This window comes from Nomascus leucogenys, chromosome 12 (assembly GCF_006542625.1).
Source record: "Nomascus leucogenys isolate Asia chromosome 12, Asia_NLE_v1, whole genome shotgun sequence".
Classification (NCBI taxonomy): domain Eukaryota; kingdom Metazoa; phylum Chordata; class Mammalia; order Primates; family Hylobatidae; genus Nomascus; species Nomascus leucogenys.
The window spans coordinates 58,955,830-58,974,501 of NC_044392.1; the positions used below are offsets into that span (position 1 = coordinate 58,955,830).

The 18,672-nt window shown below is 40.3% G+C and overlaps 1 protein-coding gene across 3 annotated transcripts in view; it reads right to left on the bottom strand.

Annotated features, from left to right (window-relative positions):
• The window catches only part of CD101 (CD101 molecule), a 34,775-nt gene extending 17,060 nt beyond the window's left edge, over positions 1-17,715 (bottom strand). For 2 of the 3 annotated variants that reach the window (XM_004089973.3, XM_003268042.4), the window contains exons 1-6: positions 17,608-17,715; positions 9,321-9,701; positions 7,583-7,999; positions 5,757-6,143; positions 2,124-2,507; positions 1,036-1,440 (exon numbers count right to left, since the gene is read on the bottom strand). In XM_004089973.3, coding sequence (XP_004090021.2) covers positions 1,036-1,440; positions 2,124-2,507; positions 5,757-6,143; positions 7,583-7,999; positions 9,321-9,701; positions 17,608-17,692 — 2,059 coding nt within the window. In that variant the 5' untranslated portion in view covers positions 17,693-17,715. The remainder of the gene's footprint in view (positions 1-1,035; positions 1,441-2,123; positions 2,508-5,756; positions 6,144-7,582; positions 8,000-9,320; positions 9,702-17,607) is intronic. The other variant, XM_004089974.2, reaches the window with a different exon arrangement.
• Between the last annotated feature and the right edge of the window lie 957 nt (positions 17,716-18,672).

Genomic DNA, 18,672 nt, shown 5'->3' on the forward strand with positions numbered 1-18,672 from the left:
CAAAGCTAAGACTAAAATCCAGAGAAACTGTTTTCTTTAAAGAATAAATCAGTAGAGGAGAAAATCTTGTGTCATGGTGCCAAGGAAAAAAGAAGTTTCGAGAAGACAGATTGGGGCAGCAATTGCAAATACCACAGAGAGGACAAATTAATTAAGCATGAATTCATGAACAAGGGGATCATTACTACTACCAAAAATGTTGCACAGCAGCAGAGAGAATAATGACAGCGACCACGTTTGAGCATCATCTTGGTGTGTCAGGTACTCGGCATGTTATATATGTCACCATATTTAAATTGCACACTAACAATTTACAGATCAGGTAACTAAGGCTTGAGCAGATTAAGTGGCTCATCCAAAGCTGTTCTGCTATCCAGTGATTGTCAGATCTACATGACTTCAGTGTCTCTCCATCACTCTGTCTTAAGAGAATGCAAATTATGAGACAGAAGATACATGACACAGCAGAACTTTGCCTAGGTGGTATCTCACTTTTAACTCCTGTGCTCTGTTATCAGTTGATGAGATGGATTATATTTGATTGTAATAATAAATTCTCTGACTCTTATACATTAACACCTTACAAATAAGTAGGTGGATGTATTCCAGTGGAATTTACCTTATCACTACCACTAGCAGAGACATTGCAAATGTTTACTAACTGGTAAGGCCTGGACAGTGACTAATCCAAAACATTTCTTCTCCCCTGGAGCCAGGTCCTAGAGGCCCCTGGCTGTGCCACGTGGTACCCTTTAGTTGCTGGGTGGTGGGAACTTAGGGGAACATGGGGAATGGGTAGAGAGCAGCAATTAGCCGGCATGGAAGATATTTCAATGTTTTAACAACAAGTATGGCCAACCCGTGCATACTAATTCAATGTTAACCTGGGTATCATTCATCATGTGGTGCTTACTTAGATAGAACAAATATGGGAGAAAGTATTTTATGTTTTATTGTTATAACTTACCCAAAATGGGAGGATTGCTATTCATTTGTTTGTTTTTAAAGCAGGGATTAATTTCAAGTCACACTTACCTGGTAAAGTGACGGCTATCCTCAATGGGTGAGAGATGGCAGAAGCCCTTGGGGGGTGGTTGTTGTATAGGGAATTTCTGTCATAAACTTCTGCTTCACACTGATACACTCCTGTCTCTTCCTCAGTGGCATCATGGACTAGGAGTTGTGAACGAAATAAAGACTGTGACACTTTTGTCTTCTTTTGGAACTGGGATAGGAAATTCCCCCATTCAATAGTGCCATTGTGGGTGATTCGAATAAGCTGGTGGAAGATGTGAGAGCTAGCTGGCTGGAACTGCCACGTCACAGTGAGTGGCACCTTGAGGTCAGAGTAACCGGCCCTCACGACACACGACAGGTCAAAGGTGCTGGTTAACATCACTTGCGGCTGACGGCTCATCAGACTAACTTGTAAACTTGACTCTAGACAGAAAAATGAAACAGAATTTCTAACATATTTACTAGATTAAAATACAGCACTTTCAAGTTTTTCTAGTTGCTACCTCTTTGAGTAGGACCATGCATTTGTACATTTGGAGTTGCATTTTTTATAGAGTAGAAGTTGATTCCCAGCACAGTCTGTCCTGAACTCTGACCTCAATTTTGCAAAGTTGATCCTCTTCTAAGACTGTTCCCAGCAGCCACAACAAATAGGCAGTGTTTCTCCAATCTGCTACTTAGACAGCTGCTGCTGAGTGGGTGGAGCACTCCCCACTCTAGTTGTCTGGCCTCCTTCCCTTACCCCCATGCGTGGGTTCAGTATCAGAACCCTTTTGCACATGCTCCAACGGGCTCTGCAATCCCAGGGCCGCAGCTGTCAAAAGCCAGAAGGTATGAGGCTCAGCTATACTCGTCTATAAGCTGATTCATAGGATTTTGTTTTTAACCTTGAACAACAATTTACAAGTTGCAATCTAAACATGATCTTTACGAAGATGAAGAAACTTTAAAGATTAATTGACAGAGAGGGTAGCCAGAGACTATGCTCTGTATCCTAGGGTACACATACCATCACTGGGGGATTCAGGATAACACACAATCCAATTCCACTGCAGAATGAATTGAGTGATATACAGGTGCAGAAAAGGACTTCCTTTGACACTTACCCAGAGACTTTACAGTAACTGAAATCTTCTGAGTCCAGCTCAGATCTCTGGCCTGGTTCTGAGACTTCTCAGATACTCTGCACTCATATGTGCCACTGTCTGTGATGGCAGTGAAGGTGATCTCCAGCTGGAAGGTGGCCCAGTCCACTTTCTCCAGCCGTGTGTTGCCATGGTAACTGGGTCCCCCATACGAGGCACCCAGCTGCACAATGCCGTCCTGCCCCATGCCAGCCACAAACTCGGGCTGTGTCTGGTCCCGTGGGATGTGCCACCAGCTCACAGACAGGGGACTTTCAGCTCCACCAGCCTTACAGAGAAGGGTGAGTGTCTCTCCTTCCCACACAACTTGCTGCTTTTTCTTGGTATACACGACCACACTTCTTGCTGTGAGTTACAGATTATAGACGAACAAAATTGTTTTAGGTAAATAAATGTTCTAAAATACAGTGAAATTTCATTAATTAGGACTTGACTAGTTTGTGACAAGTCAAATTGTGACAAGTCAAATTTCCTCTTGCACCACCCTCAGGCAAAAGATTTGCCAAACACTTAAATAGTGGAAACAAGATAGCAGAAAGAATATCGGAGGATGTATTTACCCTTAAACAATTTATTTATTTCTAAAGACTGGGTCTTGCTCTGTTGTGCAGGCTGGAACACAGCACCGTGATCTTAACTCACTGCAACCTCAAACTCCTTGGCTCAAGCGATCCTTCTGCCTCGTGCCTCAGTAGCTGGGACTACAGGCACGTGCCAACATGCTGGCTAATTTTTAAATTTTTTGTAGAGATAGGGTCTCTCTTTGTTACCTAGGCTGGTGTTGAACTTCTGGCCTCAAGCGATCCTCCTGTCTCAGCCTCCCAAAGGGCCGGGATTACAGGCATGAGCCACTGCACCCAGCTTACTTAAACTATCACTTGCACATATTTTTTTATTAGTTTGTTAAATCAACTCTTCCTTAAGAATATCTAGTTGGCCAAACATCTGGTAATGTTTTAGTATATTAATTAGGGTAGATATAAGAGCCTGAAACTAATAAAGCTGCGTTTATTTAAATTTTTAGTTTTTTAGAATTCGGACCTTCAGAGTTCAAGACGATCTTCCTCTTTCTTATCTTTCCCTAATCAATCTAATTGGTTTAGTAAGTGTTTTGAATGAGGAAGAAACATTGTTAATTATATCTCTGTTCACGATATTACCATAAAAAACAATTACTTGGGGGGAAAATACGTGTATATATACATATACATTTTTTATATATATATAAAAATAAATATATATATAAAAACGTGTGTCTGTTTACAACACACGTTGTTGTAAACAGAGAGGCTTCTTATATCCAAACTACAGTGTAAAACCATAAATGTAAATCTGGCTCCCAGATGGGAAATTCAAGTCATCATTCAACAAACACATTTATTCAACAAACATGAATTCTGCAAGGTCTTTCCTGGTTGCTTTGTGAGCAATGTAGAGATATAGCAGGAGATTGTACATTCTAGGCAGCCCAACACTAATTTAAGGCCATGGCTCCTGGAGTCAGAATTGCCCTGGGCAACATATTTGACCTCAGTTTTCTTTTCTGTAAAAATGAAGATAATAATAGTGCTCACCTTGCTGCATTGTTGAGGAGACTGAATAAATGGCACATGCAAAGAGCTTAGCCTGGATGGCTAGGGAAAGTACTTCGTAAAGGTTAGCTGCTAGCATTAGTGTTTAATGATAGGCTCTGGCAAAAGCAGAGGTAATTCAAGGCAAAAGAGGAAAATAAAATAGAACTGGCATTAGAAATCTAAATAGGATCTAAATGAATTTGCAAATTGTTCTTCCCTGCGGAGGAAGGAGTTCAGTCTTTGACTGTTTTATGCATACATATACATAAGTAATACAGAGAGAATGAAGGTTAATGTCCATAAATATGTTTTAAAAAAGAGCAAATCTGCTTTCAAATTTAATTTTTTTCAAGTTAAAAGCAGACTAATAACTGAAGTTTAGAAATTGGAGGGGAAATTATTACTCATAATGTCACCACTTTAACATAACCACGAAGATTAGTTTAAACTAACATGATTTTTTTTTTTAAATGATGTTTCCTTAGTTCATTGTAGCCATTACTGCCTTTTGGTAAGAAGTAATAAACTTATGAAATGTGTGTAAGTTACACATTCACAATAGTAATGGGTGATTAAAATATTCATAAATGATAAAATGTTGCTAATACCTCAAGTAATGTTTGACTTGCAAAACAGAATGCTGAACAGGATCCTTAATAAATTTGCTAATAACTTTTTCTGTGTCTACATAGTAAGCCCAGTGTAGACTCCAGCCTATACAAAGAAGTATTTTTAATTTTAGAAGATGACCCTATTGATAGGATTATCAGCTGTGTACCCTGAAGTTCCCCTTCGGGTGAAATTCCCACATACCAGGTTTACAAAAACCTGCAGATATGTTCCAGAGAAGGCTGAGATGCATAAAGCAGAAACTTATCTCTGCATAAATATGTAAACCTACCTATATTGTTTTTTCCTTAATTCTAGAAAGTCAGACCAAATGTTTAGTGTGAAAACGAACACCAACACACTTCCTGGCCTGCCACTCAAGGCATCTTCATTCCTACTAAATGGCATATTGGAGAACATGAAAAGAAAATTTATCTACCTTTGGAGATGTCTCCAATAAGCCAATGCAACAAGGACATCTTTATTTTTAGCTCAGTTTTTAAAAATTTAAAACATTAAAAGAAAATTTTTTGGGGCAATTAATCTTTCTGGACTTTGAATTTAAACCCAGCCTAGTGAATCCTTATATTAGTTGTAGATTTGTCTGTTTTTCTCCACACAAAAGGCACTGATTATTCAAACATGTTTAAGGTCACCCAACCTTCATAAAGTAAAGGTGAGCTGGGTGGCTTCCTCAGTTCCGTGCATGCAGACATTCAGAACCATTTGGACCGGCGTCTCACCACATCACAGCAAAATGCAGAGGATGGAGTCTGCCCACTATCAATTACCTCTTCATTTCTTACTGTGAGTCAGAATTATGACTAAGTACTAGTTCCCACGTCAGGTCAACATAGTAGGAGACTAACAGAAGGCAATTAAAAAATGCCAGCAGAGTCTCGAGGTAGGATGACATGGGTGTTCATTCCCCAGGAAGGAGGACAAAGTGTAGCTTTTTACTCTTAACCTGTTCATATCACACACACACACACACACACACACGCACACACACACACACACACAAAGGCAGAGGGCTTCATTAATACAGATGTTCTCTGCTTTAAGAAATATCTAATATATAAAAATTAGAACAAAAAATAAATAGACTCTAAGACAGCAAGAAGGAACTTAAAGACCATCTAGTTGTGTACCATCATTTTACAGGTGAGGGAGCTGAGACTTAGAGACGTAAAGTGGTGTGTTCAGGGTCACAGCCTACTTAATGACTCAAGAATAGGACTCGGGTCTTCAGCTAGTTTGGGTGCCTTCCTTTACTCCACTCCACCTCCAATGTGATCTGATTGAAACCTGCTCTTCATGAAGATCCCCATTGTATCCACGAAGGGGTCTTCTACTGACAAGGGGGCATGTGAAAGCAGCCCAATGCATACCTGGTCTTGACTTTACATACCTGCTGGCTTCCTCAGGTGCACGTGGCTGTCTGGTGACTGCTTTCTCTGAAGCACCTGCCAGGAACCTGTGTGTGTTTTCATGACCTCTGCTACCACACATCTGTAGTCGCCTTCATCCTCTGGGCCCAGAGAGAAGATCTTGAGAGAGAAAGCCTTGGGGCCGAACTTTGAAACCTGGAGCTCTCCTTGACTTGCTCTCTCTTTGTAGTCATTCTTCAGGCCCAGGACTCCATCAGCATCAATGTGAGCAATTTCAGTCCCATTGAAGAACCAAATGCCTTGAAGCTGTGGGTCACGGCCACTGCCTACAACCAGGCAAACCAGTTCTAAGGGTTTCCCTTCAGCAAACAAGCTGTCAGCTGTAATGTTGACTTGAAAATCTTTCACTGGGAAACAAAAGCAAGGCAGATATTTAGAGAGCCCACAGCCTCTGTCCTTTCAGTACCAGAAAGAGATGACACCCTCTGTAAGGATGCCATAGGGATCACATTTTATGTGGGAGTTCAATTCTATAGTGGTAGGTAAACCCAAAAAAAAAAATCCTTAGAGTAAAAAACGCTCAAGACTCTTCCTTAAATCACCCAGAAAGGACAGTACGCATGGTTTTCTGAATGCACTCTTAGTAAGCAAGATGTATGCACAAATGTATGACACATATAGTAATGTATGCTTTTTAAATTAAAAAATAAAATATTGTACACTGAATTAAATATATACATTAAATATTTTACACTGAATTGCTGTAAATTGTGATTTCTTACTCCTTTTTTGGCTAAGAATATCCAGCAGAATTTTCTGAAGTTGAAAAGCACATGTGATATTGCCCCATAGGACTCATGAGTGTAACTTGGATACTTGAGGCCAACAGGACAATTTTTAGTGGAACACAATAACACTCTTTTTAATAAAGAAAAAACTTTAATGATCCACTATTGGATCACTGCTTTTGGCAATGGGCATACAGTATATGGTTTAGCAACCCCTTCCTGTTGGACAAAAGCTTATAGAGAGAGACCAGGAATCACAGACAAGGCCTATTTGCTTTGACAAAAATGCCAAAAGATTATGAAAAGTAACAGCAGGCCGGGTGCGGTGGCTCATGCGTGAAATCCCAGCCCTTTGGGAGGCCAAGGCAGGAGGATTGCTTGAGCCCAGGAGTTCCAGGCCAGCCTGGGGAACACAGCAAGACCCTGTCCTCAAAAAAATTTAAAAATTAAAAAAATAATAAAAAAGCAAAGTGACTGCATTCCAAGTTGGGAAAGGGGGCAGGTGGAAGGAAATCCCAGCACTGACAAAGACAAGGCTTCATGTTGGAAACTGGAGCTACTTTAAGGCCCAGCTGTCTGTGCTGAGTGGGCTTTGGAGAGAGACAGGCCTCCCTTTGAATGCCAACCCCACTCTCACCAGCTGGGTGGGCTTAGGCAGTGCATCTAGCACGTCTGAAGTTCAGAGTCCTCATTTTTAAAATGGAGACTCAACTACTTGCCTCATAGGGTGGTTGTTACGACTAAATTAGATAATGTAGATAATGTGTGAACACAGAGACTGGCAAAAATGGTAACAAAACTACTTCCATGACTGGCTCGTGGAATCGATCTAGCCACTCAGTAGACCTTATCCCATAAAGAATCTGTGGGCAGAGCCAAAACTGAATGTCCTCCCTCTTAGTTATACTTCTCAGATGACAAAAATACAAAATTAAATCAAACTTTCTAGCCAATTTTTTTAGAGCCAACAAAAGATTAGAACAAAAATTAAAACATACCTCATAAATACCCACTACCTAATACTAGTGTATAAATGAATTCCATAGGAAGATAGTTACCTGCTGGCTGGATCCTCAGAGTGGTTTGATCGGTCTGCTTTTTGGTGATGAACATCCAGTTTTCATCTGGATCCTGAATCCATTCCGTTGCCTCACAGAATAGCTGACCCTGATCTGAGGACTGGAGCCTCTCTATGGACAGCCTGAACGCAGTTGGCCCCAGTTTGTTGAGCTGTACGTCACTGGCTGCAAACCGCTCTGTATAGAAGGGTCCAGGGACCAATATAAAATCTTTGGAGAGAGAAATAATCTCGGTGGCTTGGCTTCCTCCTCCATCCTGTGTTAGGTACCAGGTGACAGAGAGGTGAGTATGTTGGGCTGTGGCTTTGGATGCCTCACAAGTGAGGGCTAATGGCTCACCTTCCTCCTTACCGAGAGTCTGAGAACTCATGGTGGCAGAGAGGGTATCTGGAATAACTGGAAAAAAAGGAATGATAATAATGTGACTGGCCCAGTGCTTGTCCAGTGGGCCTCCTTAGGTGGCGCCCTGAGCTACCCTATGTAAAGCACACAGACTTTGAGTTGGTTTTCCACTTGCCATTTGCTTTTCTATCCATATGCTTTCTCTATTGCCAATGGGAACATTGGCATCTATGTACAGTCTACGGAACTGGGCAAAGTAAATGTCTCATCAATGTGTTGACCCTCACTTTCCTTTATTAGCATAGGCTGTAACCAATTTAGCTACTCAGACACAAAGCATGTATTTAAAGGGAGAAAGCACTGAGACCGAGAAACCTTAGATTCTGATCCTAAATCCATCCCTGCTACATGGACTTGGGCATGTCATTTCACCTCCCTGGGCCTTAACCTCCTCCTCTATAAGGCTGTGTAATAATCTAATAATGTAATAATGTCAGTTAAAATGTATCATTTAGAGCCCAAATGCAATCTTTACTAAAGTTTTGGTAACTATCTTACTACCCTACCATTCTTGTTTTCCTAAAATGAAATCACACAGCCTAAGCTTATATGAAAGCAACAATTAGATTTAATCAATGAATGTGACCAAGCATCTACTCAGTGCTAGCCACTGAGTAGAAGCTGAGGATGAGGTGGGAAAGAGGCATACAAACAGCCAATTACCATATAACTGGATGCATGCTGATAGTAGTGGTATGAACAGAAAATCTAAAGGAAACAAAAGTGGGAATTCTGCCCAAGCAGTCAAGATGAGTTCCACAGAAGAGGTAATATCTAAACTGGGTCCTGAAGTATATGTAGGAGTTTGTTAAGCTGACAAGGGGGTGATAGATATTCCAGACAAAGGGACAAAGTGACAATTGCAAGGACTATGACCCTTTCCCAATATGTAAATATGCTAGAGAATGGTAGTTTGAGAATAATCATTTCTAAGTTAATGACTTATCACCTATGGTACCAGCTTTCTTGTCAAATTACTGTTCTGCCTCCAAGTAGAGACAAAATAGGGAGAACTCTCAGCTTTGTTGAATGCTGTTGCTATTAGCAACCTATGGATAGCTGTGGACAAGGCCTTGGGAAAACCACACACCATCTAAATCTTTATGGCAAAGATAATTGAGAAAAAGAAACAGATAATTTCAGAGAATATGAGATACCCACTTGTGACATATCTCCAAAATATCCACAGGGGTACATGGGCTCTTTTCCCAAAGAAAATGGAACAATATAAAGCCATGTCACATTGCAAGATATTGTCATGGTTGGGACTCGGGCTTCTCGGGGGCTGGCTAGCAGAAGTGGACAAGCGACTTACCAACTAGATTAGTCTTTGCACTGTAACTCCCATAGTATTTCTCATCAGTGTTCGGTGTGTGACACTCGTACTCGCCAGCATCCTTCATCTGGAGCTTTGAGATGTGCAACAAGACTGAGTTGCCCTGGACCCTCTCCACGTAGATGTCTCCGCTTCGCACCCGCTGCGTATATACTGCGTAAGAGAAGGCAGCATCCTTGGTGCTAATGATCTGAACTTCCTGGGTCGGGTTTGTCAGCAGGTAAACAGACCACTGAAAATGCTGCTCAGAAGGTCCCTGGTGGCCAGTTACATTGCAGCCAATGCTGACTGGGTAACCTTCAGCTCTAAACAGTGGTCCTTTCTGAACTGTTACTTCTCTCTGGCCAATGCTGAGCTTAGCTTGTAAGTAGGAGAAAGAAAGGGGAATAAAAAGAGATTAGTGTTCCAGTTCCCAGTGTACCACATAATGTATTTCCCTGTATTACAATACTGGTAAATGAGATCACAGATTATTAGCTATAATCAACTCAAATGTTCAACATCTTCTCCAGGCTGAGCAGCAGTGGAATCGCTTGATGAGTTAATTGTTCTTTTATAACTTTAACTTCCATAGTAATCTTCAGTCTCTTAAAAAAAATTTAGCTTCATCAATGTAACATGACCACTTCTATAAAACATCTGCTTATCGAAGTGTACTTATTTTAAAGCAAATAAATGTATGGTAATTTTACATTATTTTATGAGGAAATTTGGCATATACTTCCTCAAGCCTCAGATTCCAGGGTGCCTGCCATCGGGCAGTTCCCAGAGAAGTAGTTGCTGGAGACGCAAAGTCTAGGGCTCTGCCCTTAGTGCCACGATTTTTCTAGCTGGTTGGTTGGAACTATTTGTAGCTCCTAGCCAGGTCTGTTGCAAGACTAGCCAAAATTAGAATCTGAAGAGGCAGCAGCACTTCCTTTCTATTCTGTGGAGGTTTTTCTGGTTTTGTTTTGTCATTTCTTAAAGAGCCACTATAGCTTTACTGAAAAGCCTCCTAATAGATGGCTAGAAAATCCAGCAGGTTCTGGGATTAGAATTTATTTTAGCTTTTTTCTTACCAAAAGTTTTCCATTGGGACCACTAGGGAATGTTTTCTATTAGAACAAATCTCAAGTATTAGGTCTAAAGGAAAAAACATGATTAAATGGTAATATTTCATTTGACACATTTTTTAAATCAAGCATTTTTCAGAAATCAAAAAGCATATCTTTACTTACTATGATTGATATTAAAGGCTGGTTCATTTTGTGTTGCAGAAAGAACAAAGACATGCCACAAGAGTAGCCAGTTCTTTCACTAGGGGCCCAGGGTACAGTAAAAGACAGGGTTGGAAGACATCAGAAGGGCCAGACAGGGAGAGATTGCTGGCCTTATGGAGTCAACCGAACAGAGTTCATATGAAGATGAGTAAGAAGCAGAGCCTCTGCTGCATTTTGTGACTCCACAGGGACAAAGAGTAAGGAGACCAGAGTGGGGAAAAAAAAGTGAGGGAAAGGAAAAAGGACATTACAGAGAACACGATAAGGCTGAGTATAGGAATCCGGGATGAAATGAAAATAATTCTAAGAGACAGGAGGGAACTACAAAAAAGGGCAAAAGCTCAGAAAAGGTAAGTGGTCACCTGATGCAGTCAGGTGCATATATTTCACATATGTATGCTCAATCTAAAACTGGGAAACCAACGAACGCCCAACCAACTAGTCAGCCAATCACACACATTTCCAGTAATAATTTTTTTTTTTTTTTGACACGGTCTTGCTCTGTCACCCAGGCTGGAGTGTTGTGGTGCAATCTTGGCTCACAGCAACCTCTGCCTCCCAGGTTCAAGTGATTCTCCTGCCTCAGCCTCCTGGGTAGCTAGGATTACAGGCATGGGCCACCATGCCCGGATAAGTTTTGTATTTTTAGTAGAGACGGGGTTTCACCATGTTGGCCAGGCTGGTCTCGAACTCCTGACCTCAAGTGATCTGCTTGCCTCAGCCTCCCAAAGTGCTGGGATTACAGGTGTGAGCCACTGCGCCCAGCCTCTATAATAATTTAGAATACACTAATTTATTCATAAGTCCAAATTAATGTGACATATTTATATCATGCTCTTTTTGTGATAAGAATCTAGGAATAGAAGTTAGACCACCTTAGAAAAATGTAAATTATTACTTACCAACAAGTTATACTACAGTGGCAGTTTAAAACACTTTTCAGCAATGCCCTCTTAGAGAAATGTGTGCAACAAGTTATGTGTGAAAGAATATGCACAGCTACACTGCTCATTGAAGCTTCAAACAAGAGACAACCCATATGTCCATCAACAGTAGACTGGATAAACTGTAGTACAGTCATAAAGTGGAATGTTATATAGAAACAAAAATCAACAATTACAACTATTTGCAATAACATGAATGACTATGTTCAAAGAAAGATACAAAAACACTTCGGAATCCTTGTGACTATATACAGGATGATCCTACTGTTTATAAAGTTTAAAAACAGGTAAAACCACACCGTATTATTTAGTGACGCATACATAAGGGCTAAAATCATTAGCAAAATGCTAGGAAATGACCAGGCAAGGTGGCTCATGCCTGTAATTCCAGCACTTTGGGAGGCCAAGGTGGGCAGATCACTTCAGGCCAGGAGTTTAAGACCAGCCTGGCCAACATGGTGAAACCCTGTCTCTACTAAAAATACAGAATTAGCCAGGCATGGTGGCGGCTGCCTGTAATCCTAGCTATTCCAGAGGCTGAGGCAAGAGAATCGCTTGAACTCGGGAGGCAGAGGTTGCAGTGAGCCGAGATTGTGTCACTGTACTCCAGCCCAGGCAACTCCATCTCAAAAAAAAAAAGCAAACTAGGAAGTGGTTATCATGAAAGTCAGGAAAGTGATTGCATGGTGTTTGTGATCTGATGGGGCACACTGCGGGCTGGGTGGGTGCTTCTAGGGTCTTGGCAATATTCTATTTCTTGACCTGGGTAGCTATTATATAGATTTTTACTTTGTACTTATTTGTTAAACTGAAAATTTATGTTTTATTAAGATTTTCTTATGTTGTATTTCACAATAAAAATATTTTCTTAATGTGGCTTTTGAGATACCACTAACCTACATATATCAAGGCATGTTTCTACAAACGATGTTATTTTTGGTGGCTAGGCAACACTTCTCCAACATTTCCCATCACTTTTCAGCAAGATGGGTACCACATTTGAAAATTTTTATTGTGAAAACACACACTTCTTTTTCTACTGCTTTATTTGCCAATTCAATACATATTTATTCAACCACTTATAGTATTTCTCATGCCTGAGGGACTAAGATATGAAGATGAATTTAGGCTAGATTCTGACTTCTGGATTTCATAATCCAATCAAGTGGATAGTAGTCATCTCTCTACGGAAAACATAATAAAAGTGCTTCAAAAATTTTGAAGAGGGACTACATTTTGAGGGGAGGGAAATAGATTTATGGAGATGGCATAAGAGATGGCATTAGAAATGGATTTTGGAGAATTGGGAAGATTATGAGAAGGTAAGTGGGGAGACAGAGCATTTTAGGTGAAGGAGATTTCATGGCAAGACTCTGTGAGTAGGAATCAAAAGACTTACTCAAAAACAAGGAGTAATCAACTGGATGGGGGAGGGCTGCATGAAGATTAATAGAAAGATGTAAAACTGGATAGCAAATTTTGGGTCCAGAGCAGGAAGGACTTGACTATCACATTTAAAAGTTTGGACTTGATTTATTAGGCAATGGGGAATCCACTGAAAGTGTTTAACAGGTCTTAGGAAAATGAACCTCACAGTTTGTGTGTAGGATGACGGAAGTTAGAAATAGACATCAGGTAATTGTAGGAGCTCAGGACAGAGGTGACAAAAGCAACAGGGATAAAAATAAAGGTACCGTAACTGAGCTACTGTGGAGACAAAATCTGCAGAGTTTGCAGTGTTTTGGATGCTTGGGAGTAGCAGGGTTAAATGGCGAGATGAGAGGTAGGAAGAAATCAAAGATCATAGGTTTGATAAGGCTGCCTGGGAGAATATTGATATTCTGACTAGAAATACAGGTATCAGGAAGAGTTACTGTTGTGTGTGTATAAGGATGAGTGAAAATATAATGCATTTAATTTTAGAAATACTAAATTTGAAGACCGTGGAATAGACAGAAGGGATATCCAGCAAACATTTTGAAATAATATTTAAATATATATATTTGTATTTACATATAAATATTTTCAAAGAGTTAAGGTCTATTTAACCCTTTGAAAATATTTATAATCGAATCCTTTCAAAAACCCTGTGATATTCCCATATTTAGTTATGTAAAAACTCCTAGGATTTGAGCCAGACTTGAACATATTAATAGATCTGCAAATGCCAAATCCATGGCTGTCTCTATTGTTTCTTGTTGGCTCCTGTAAATGTCTGTTTGTAACTAGGGAGAGTTCTGAGCTGTTAGATGTAGATTAGGTCAGTTACATACAAGTTTTGGGAAGTGTTGGGGAACAGAAGGAAGAGGGCTAAGGAGAGATTACTAGGGAATCTCTCTCTTCAGGGGATGGGATGAGGAACAAAACTTACAGAGGGAAGAGTTAGATGGAGGGCAACTAGGACACAGCAGCTTGGAAACCAAGAGAAGAAGAACATTCTAAGAGGAAAGGGCTTGTCAGCACTGCCAAAGGCTGCCAAGAGGTTGGGGACTCTGAAGGCAGAGGAGACTCCTGTTAGCTCAATGAGGAGGATGTACATAAAGATCTTTGTAAAAGGGATTTCAATAGAGTGGAAGCAGCAGTTTTCAGGGTAAGAAGTGACTGCAGGAAGTGTAACCTACTTCCAGGAGTTTCATGGAGAAGGAAAAATGAAGATTAGGATGGCAGCTAGAAAGAGTAGCTAGGTGAGGAGCAGTAGGAAGGGGTGGGATGGAGTGAAGCCAGCAAGGAGGATGAATGAAGTAATGTCCTAGTAGAGGGATGACTGGGAGGGTGCTGTGTTATAGTCTCAATGTCTGTGTCTTCCTAAAACTCATATGCAGAAACCTAATTCCCAAGGTGATGGTATTAGGAGATGGGGCATTTAGGAAGCGATTAGGTCATGAGGGCTCTGCTCTCATGAATGGGATTAGTGCCCTTATAAAAGAGTCCAGGAAGCTCGCTAGCCCCTTCTGCCACGTGAGGACACAGTTAGAAGGCGCTATGAGGAACAGGCCCTTACTGACACCAAACTGCCAGTGCCTTGATCTTAGACTTCCCAGCCTCCAGAACTAAATTTCTGTTGTTTATAAGCCCCCCAGTTTATGGTACTTTTGCTATAACACCCCAAACAGTCTAAGACATACTACTTTCTCAGTAAAGTGAAAGAAATAGTGTGGAGATTTCAAAGGTATTTTTCAGGTGGAAGCCATGACTGGCAGAGATCAACTCAAATGGCTATGCACTGAGGCCATAATCTTAAGCATCTTACTATAAATGTATTCTCTCTGGGTTTTTTCAAGCACATATCATCCACCCTTCGAAAAACACCTGTGAGGACTGCCCTCTTGCTTTCTCTTTTAATGGGCAGAGGGTTAGCTACTTTTGAATAGTAGCTCATATTCTTGTTGGCTGATGAGTACAAAGCTTGGCACTGACATACTAACATTGGAATCATGCTTTCAAAACACTAAAAATTCCTCGATGGTATTGACTTTCTTTAAAAATATCACTGGAATTGTCAAATTTACCATTGCAGTATTATATGAATGAAAACGATTAGGTTGAACCGTATTATAAAATGGTCCATACTTGACCATTTTTTATACCAAAAAAACAGCAGTTTCAAATAATGCTACCTTATACAAAACCTACCTCGGGAATAGCCAACATAACAAGCAGCTTCTTTCTCTTTTCACATTCAAAAACTCTATATGCTTGGAGGCTGAGATAGCTTCCATCCATACTAAGTGGAATCTTTTTTATTTTTCATGAATGCAATCTCAGTAAGACAGACAATAGCCCTTCCCCCAAACCTTGCCATATTAATGGCCATTATTTGTAGGGCAGCCAGTTTGGGTGGGGGAAATAGATGAAGCAGACAAAGCTAACTGCTAAGTCCGAGAACTCATTTACCCATGACATTAATCTCATATGGCACCGTTTTCTATCAGGATTGTTCAGTCCTTATATTTATTGAAAAAAAATTGGGACAAAGTATACATTTGCTAACCAATGTAATTGATCAATTGATCATTATTGAAATAATTTATTTCATTTCCCCTCTATATTTGCAATGACAAACAGCAGACTTCTAAAGCTTTTTCCAGTAACTTCCTGATTTATGTATTCTTCACATAAAAACTGTGCTTCTACACAAAATTAGTGCTTCAGATGAGTCAGAATTTAGAAGAAGTAAATGTATAACCAAGTTTAGGTAATTGTTTAAATGGGTTAAGGAAAAGCTTCCAGCTTCCCCTTTTTGAGCCTTGATTACTACTTTCCTTCCCCCAGGCCTTCTAGCGTGCTTACCAAAAAAAGAGAATTTGCAATTCTATGAATTATGGCACAATGTAAACCCAGTTTCCTCCTATATACGTAGCAAACATAGAGTTCAAATACACAAAGCACATACACTTGAGAATCACACTCAGACAGCTTAACCAAGCAACAGAAACACACCAGCCCCCAAAGGATCCCACCAGTGCACCCAACCATCAACACCCACCAAGCCAGTCTGGCAGGCATCCATCACCCAGCAAGTGGTTCTAGTAACTTCTCCTGCAGGCCCTAGGTCTGACTCTTACCTCGCACTATCATATCTACCTAGAGGCATGAGCACAATTCAACTCAATCAGTGTTTATTAAGCAACCTCTTTGTGCTGAATGCTGTATTCTTTTCTTTTAATTCTTTAGCCATAGTCCTGGTCACACCAAATACAGCTTGGTTTAGTTCCCCAATCATCCCAGCCATTCGGGTCCCTGCACTAGCTCCATCCAGTATCTCTAAAGCAAGAGTTTTGTTTGTTTGTTTGTTTGTTTGTTTTAGATGGAATCTCACTCTGTCACCCAGGCTGGAGTGCAGTGAATCAATCTCGGCTCACTGCAACCTCCACCTCCCAGGTTCAAGTGATTCTTCCACCTCAGCCTCCCAAGTAGCTAGAGCCACAGGTATGTGCCACCATGCCTAGCTATAAAGCAAGAGTTCTTAACTGGGTCCACATGTAGGATTAAAGGGTCCATAAACTAGGGTGAAAAATAATCTTACATCTTTATTTTCATTTTTGCCTCTAATGGAAATTTAGTATTTTCTTCAGTTATGTATGTAGACAACCACAGATACCTTCATATCACATTACAACTACTTAAGATATATTGAAATGTTATTTATACTCATCATTACTTTGAATTTTGGTGGTTAATAGACCTACCTGTAGATTTTGTTATGTAATGCATAAATAAGCAAATAAATTACTGCATTATAATTTATTTAAAATATTTTGATACCTGTATTTCAATATGACTGATTTCCTCTATAATTCTATGCATTTTAAACATTATTCTGAGATGGGGTCTATTCTCTTTACCAGACGTTAATGAAAACTGTAGCATAAAAAGTACCTGCTATCTGGTTTGAAACTATTCCATTACCTGCTCAACTCATTTGATTCTTCCTTCTACCTCCAAATTTTCTTCTTCTTCCATCCTATTCGAACATAGATAAATGCTCCTAGATCAGGCAAGCCCCTCTGCATGGTCCTCAGCAGAGCCAAGTGAATCTTCATTTCTCAGTCTCTCAGTAGTCAATTTCCACTTCCACTCACAGGTTAAATCTAGAACCTTCTTTTAGCATAGTCTAAAACTACTAAGTACTTTCATAACCTTTCTCTCCATCCAGTCATATCTGCAAGGCATATTTATCCCATCAAGCCTTAATATCAGGCAAACCTTAAGGTCCCCTCTCAGTTTGGGACACAAAGCTTTTTTACTGTCTCTTGGGATGATTGGCCCAGGAAGATGAGTAAAGCCAGGGCCAAGCAAAACTGACAGATCTGGCAACACACACAAATGTAAAAAACAATAGAATCATGTGCATGGGACTCAACCAAGCATTGCGCCTCCCTAGAACTGAAGGATGTCTAGGTAAGCCAAGAACTGTCATTAGGAAGTCAAAAATTATTGCTAACATCAGAAATATATGGCATAGTTATTCCTGTAGAGACCAAATTGTCCTGTTCCATCACCCAGCACCCTGAGTTGACTACCTCCTGTGACAAGAGAAACATAAAGGATTATGAAACTTACTCAGAAAGAGAAAGGATGCCACATATGAGATGCCTGCCATTTGGGCCAGCACAGTCCTTTCCCGTCCCAATAGTGTCACTAACATTCAGAGGCTGAGTGACAAATGCTGTGCTCTCACTGCAAAGAGGAAGCAAAAGTGTGGTTTTCAGCCCACTGAGAAACAGAGATGTCTTGTGAAAAGCAAAACTGGTTACATTATGTAGCTCTTTACTAATCACTCAAATTTGGGAGTAAAAAAGTTATCTTTGTGGTTAAGTAAACAGATAATAGATAAAACTAAGAAAAGATGGGCCTCAACCTGGCTCACAGTATGTGTCATTTGGTAATGATGAGAGAATTTAGGTAAACTGAATAAATAAAAAAGCCACCAGCAATGTTGTCTTCTTGGCCCTTCCTTCTCCTCCTCTCTTGGGAGAGGAAATGACTGAGAAATGGGAGAAGGTCCCTGGAAAACATGAACATAGGGCGACATGAGGTGGTGCTGAAGGTTACAGGCTCTAGAGTCAGGCTGCCTGGGTTTGCATGCAGATTCTAGTTTTAGTAACTGTGCAATCTTAGAAAACTTAATTAACATTTCCTAACCCTCATTGCTAAAACGAGGATACTAATAGTAGGTACCCTATAAGATTACTGTGAATGCCAAATGAGCTAATTTTTTTAAATTTATTTATTTATTTTTTTTGTATTTTACATTTTTTTATTATTATTATACTTTAAGTTCTAGGGTACATGTGCACAACGTGCAGGTTTGTTACGTATGTATACATGTGCCATGTGGATGTGCTGCACCCATTAACTCGTCATTTACATTAGGTGTATCTCCTAATGCTTTCCCTCCCACGTCCCCCCACCCTACGACAGTCCCCGGTGTGTGATGTTCCCCTTCCTGTGTCCAAGTGTCCTCATTGTTCAATTACCACCTATGAGTGAGAACATGCGGTGTTTGGTTTTTTGTTCTTGAGATAGTTTGCTGAGAATGATAGTTTCGAGCTAATTTATTTAAAGCACTTAGAACAATATCTGGTACATAGTAAGTGCTAAGTGAATATTAGCTACCATCATCAC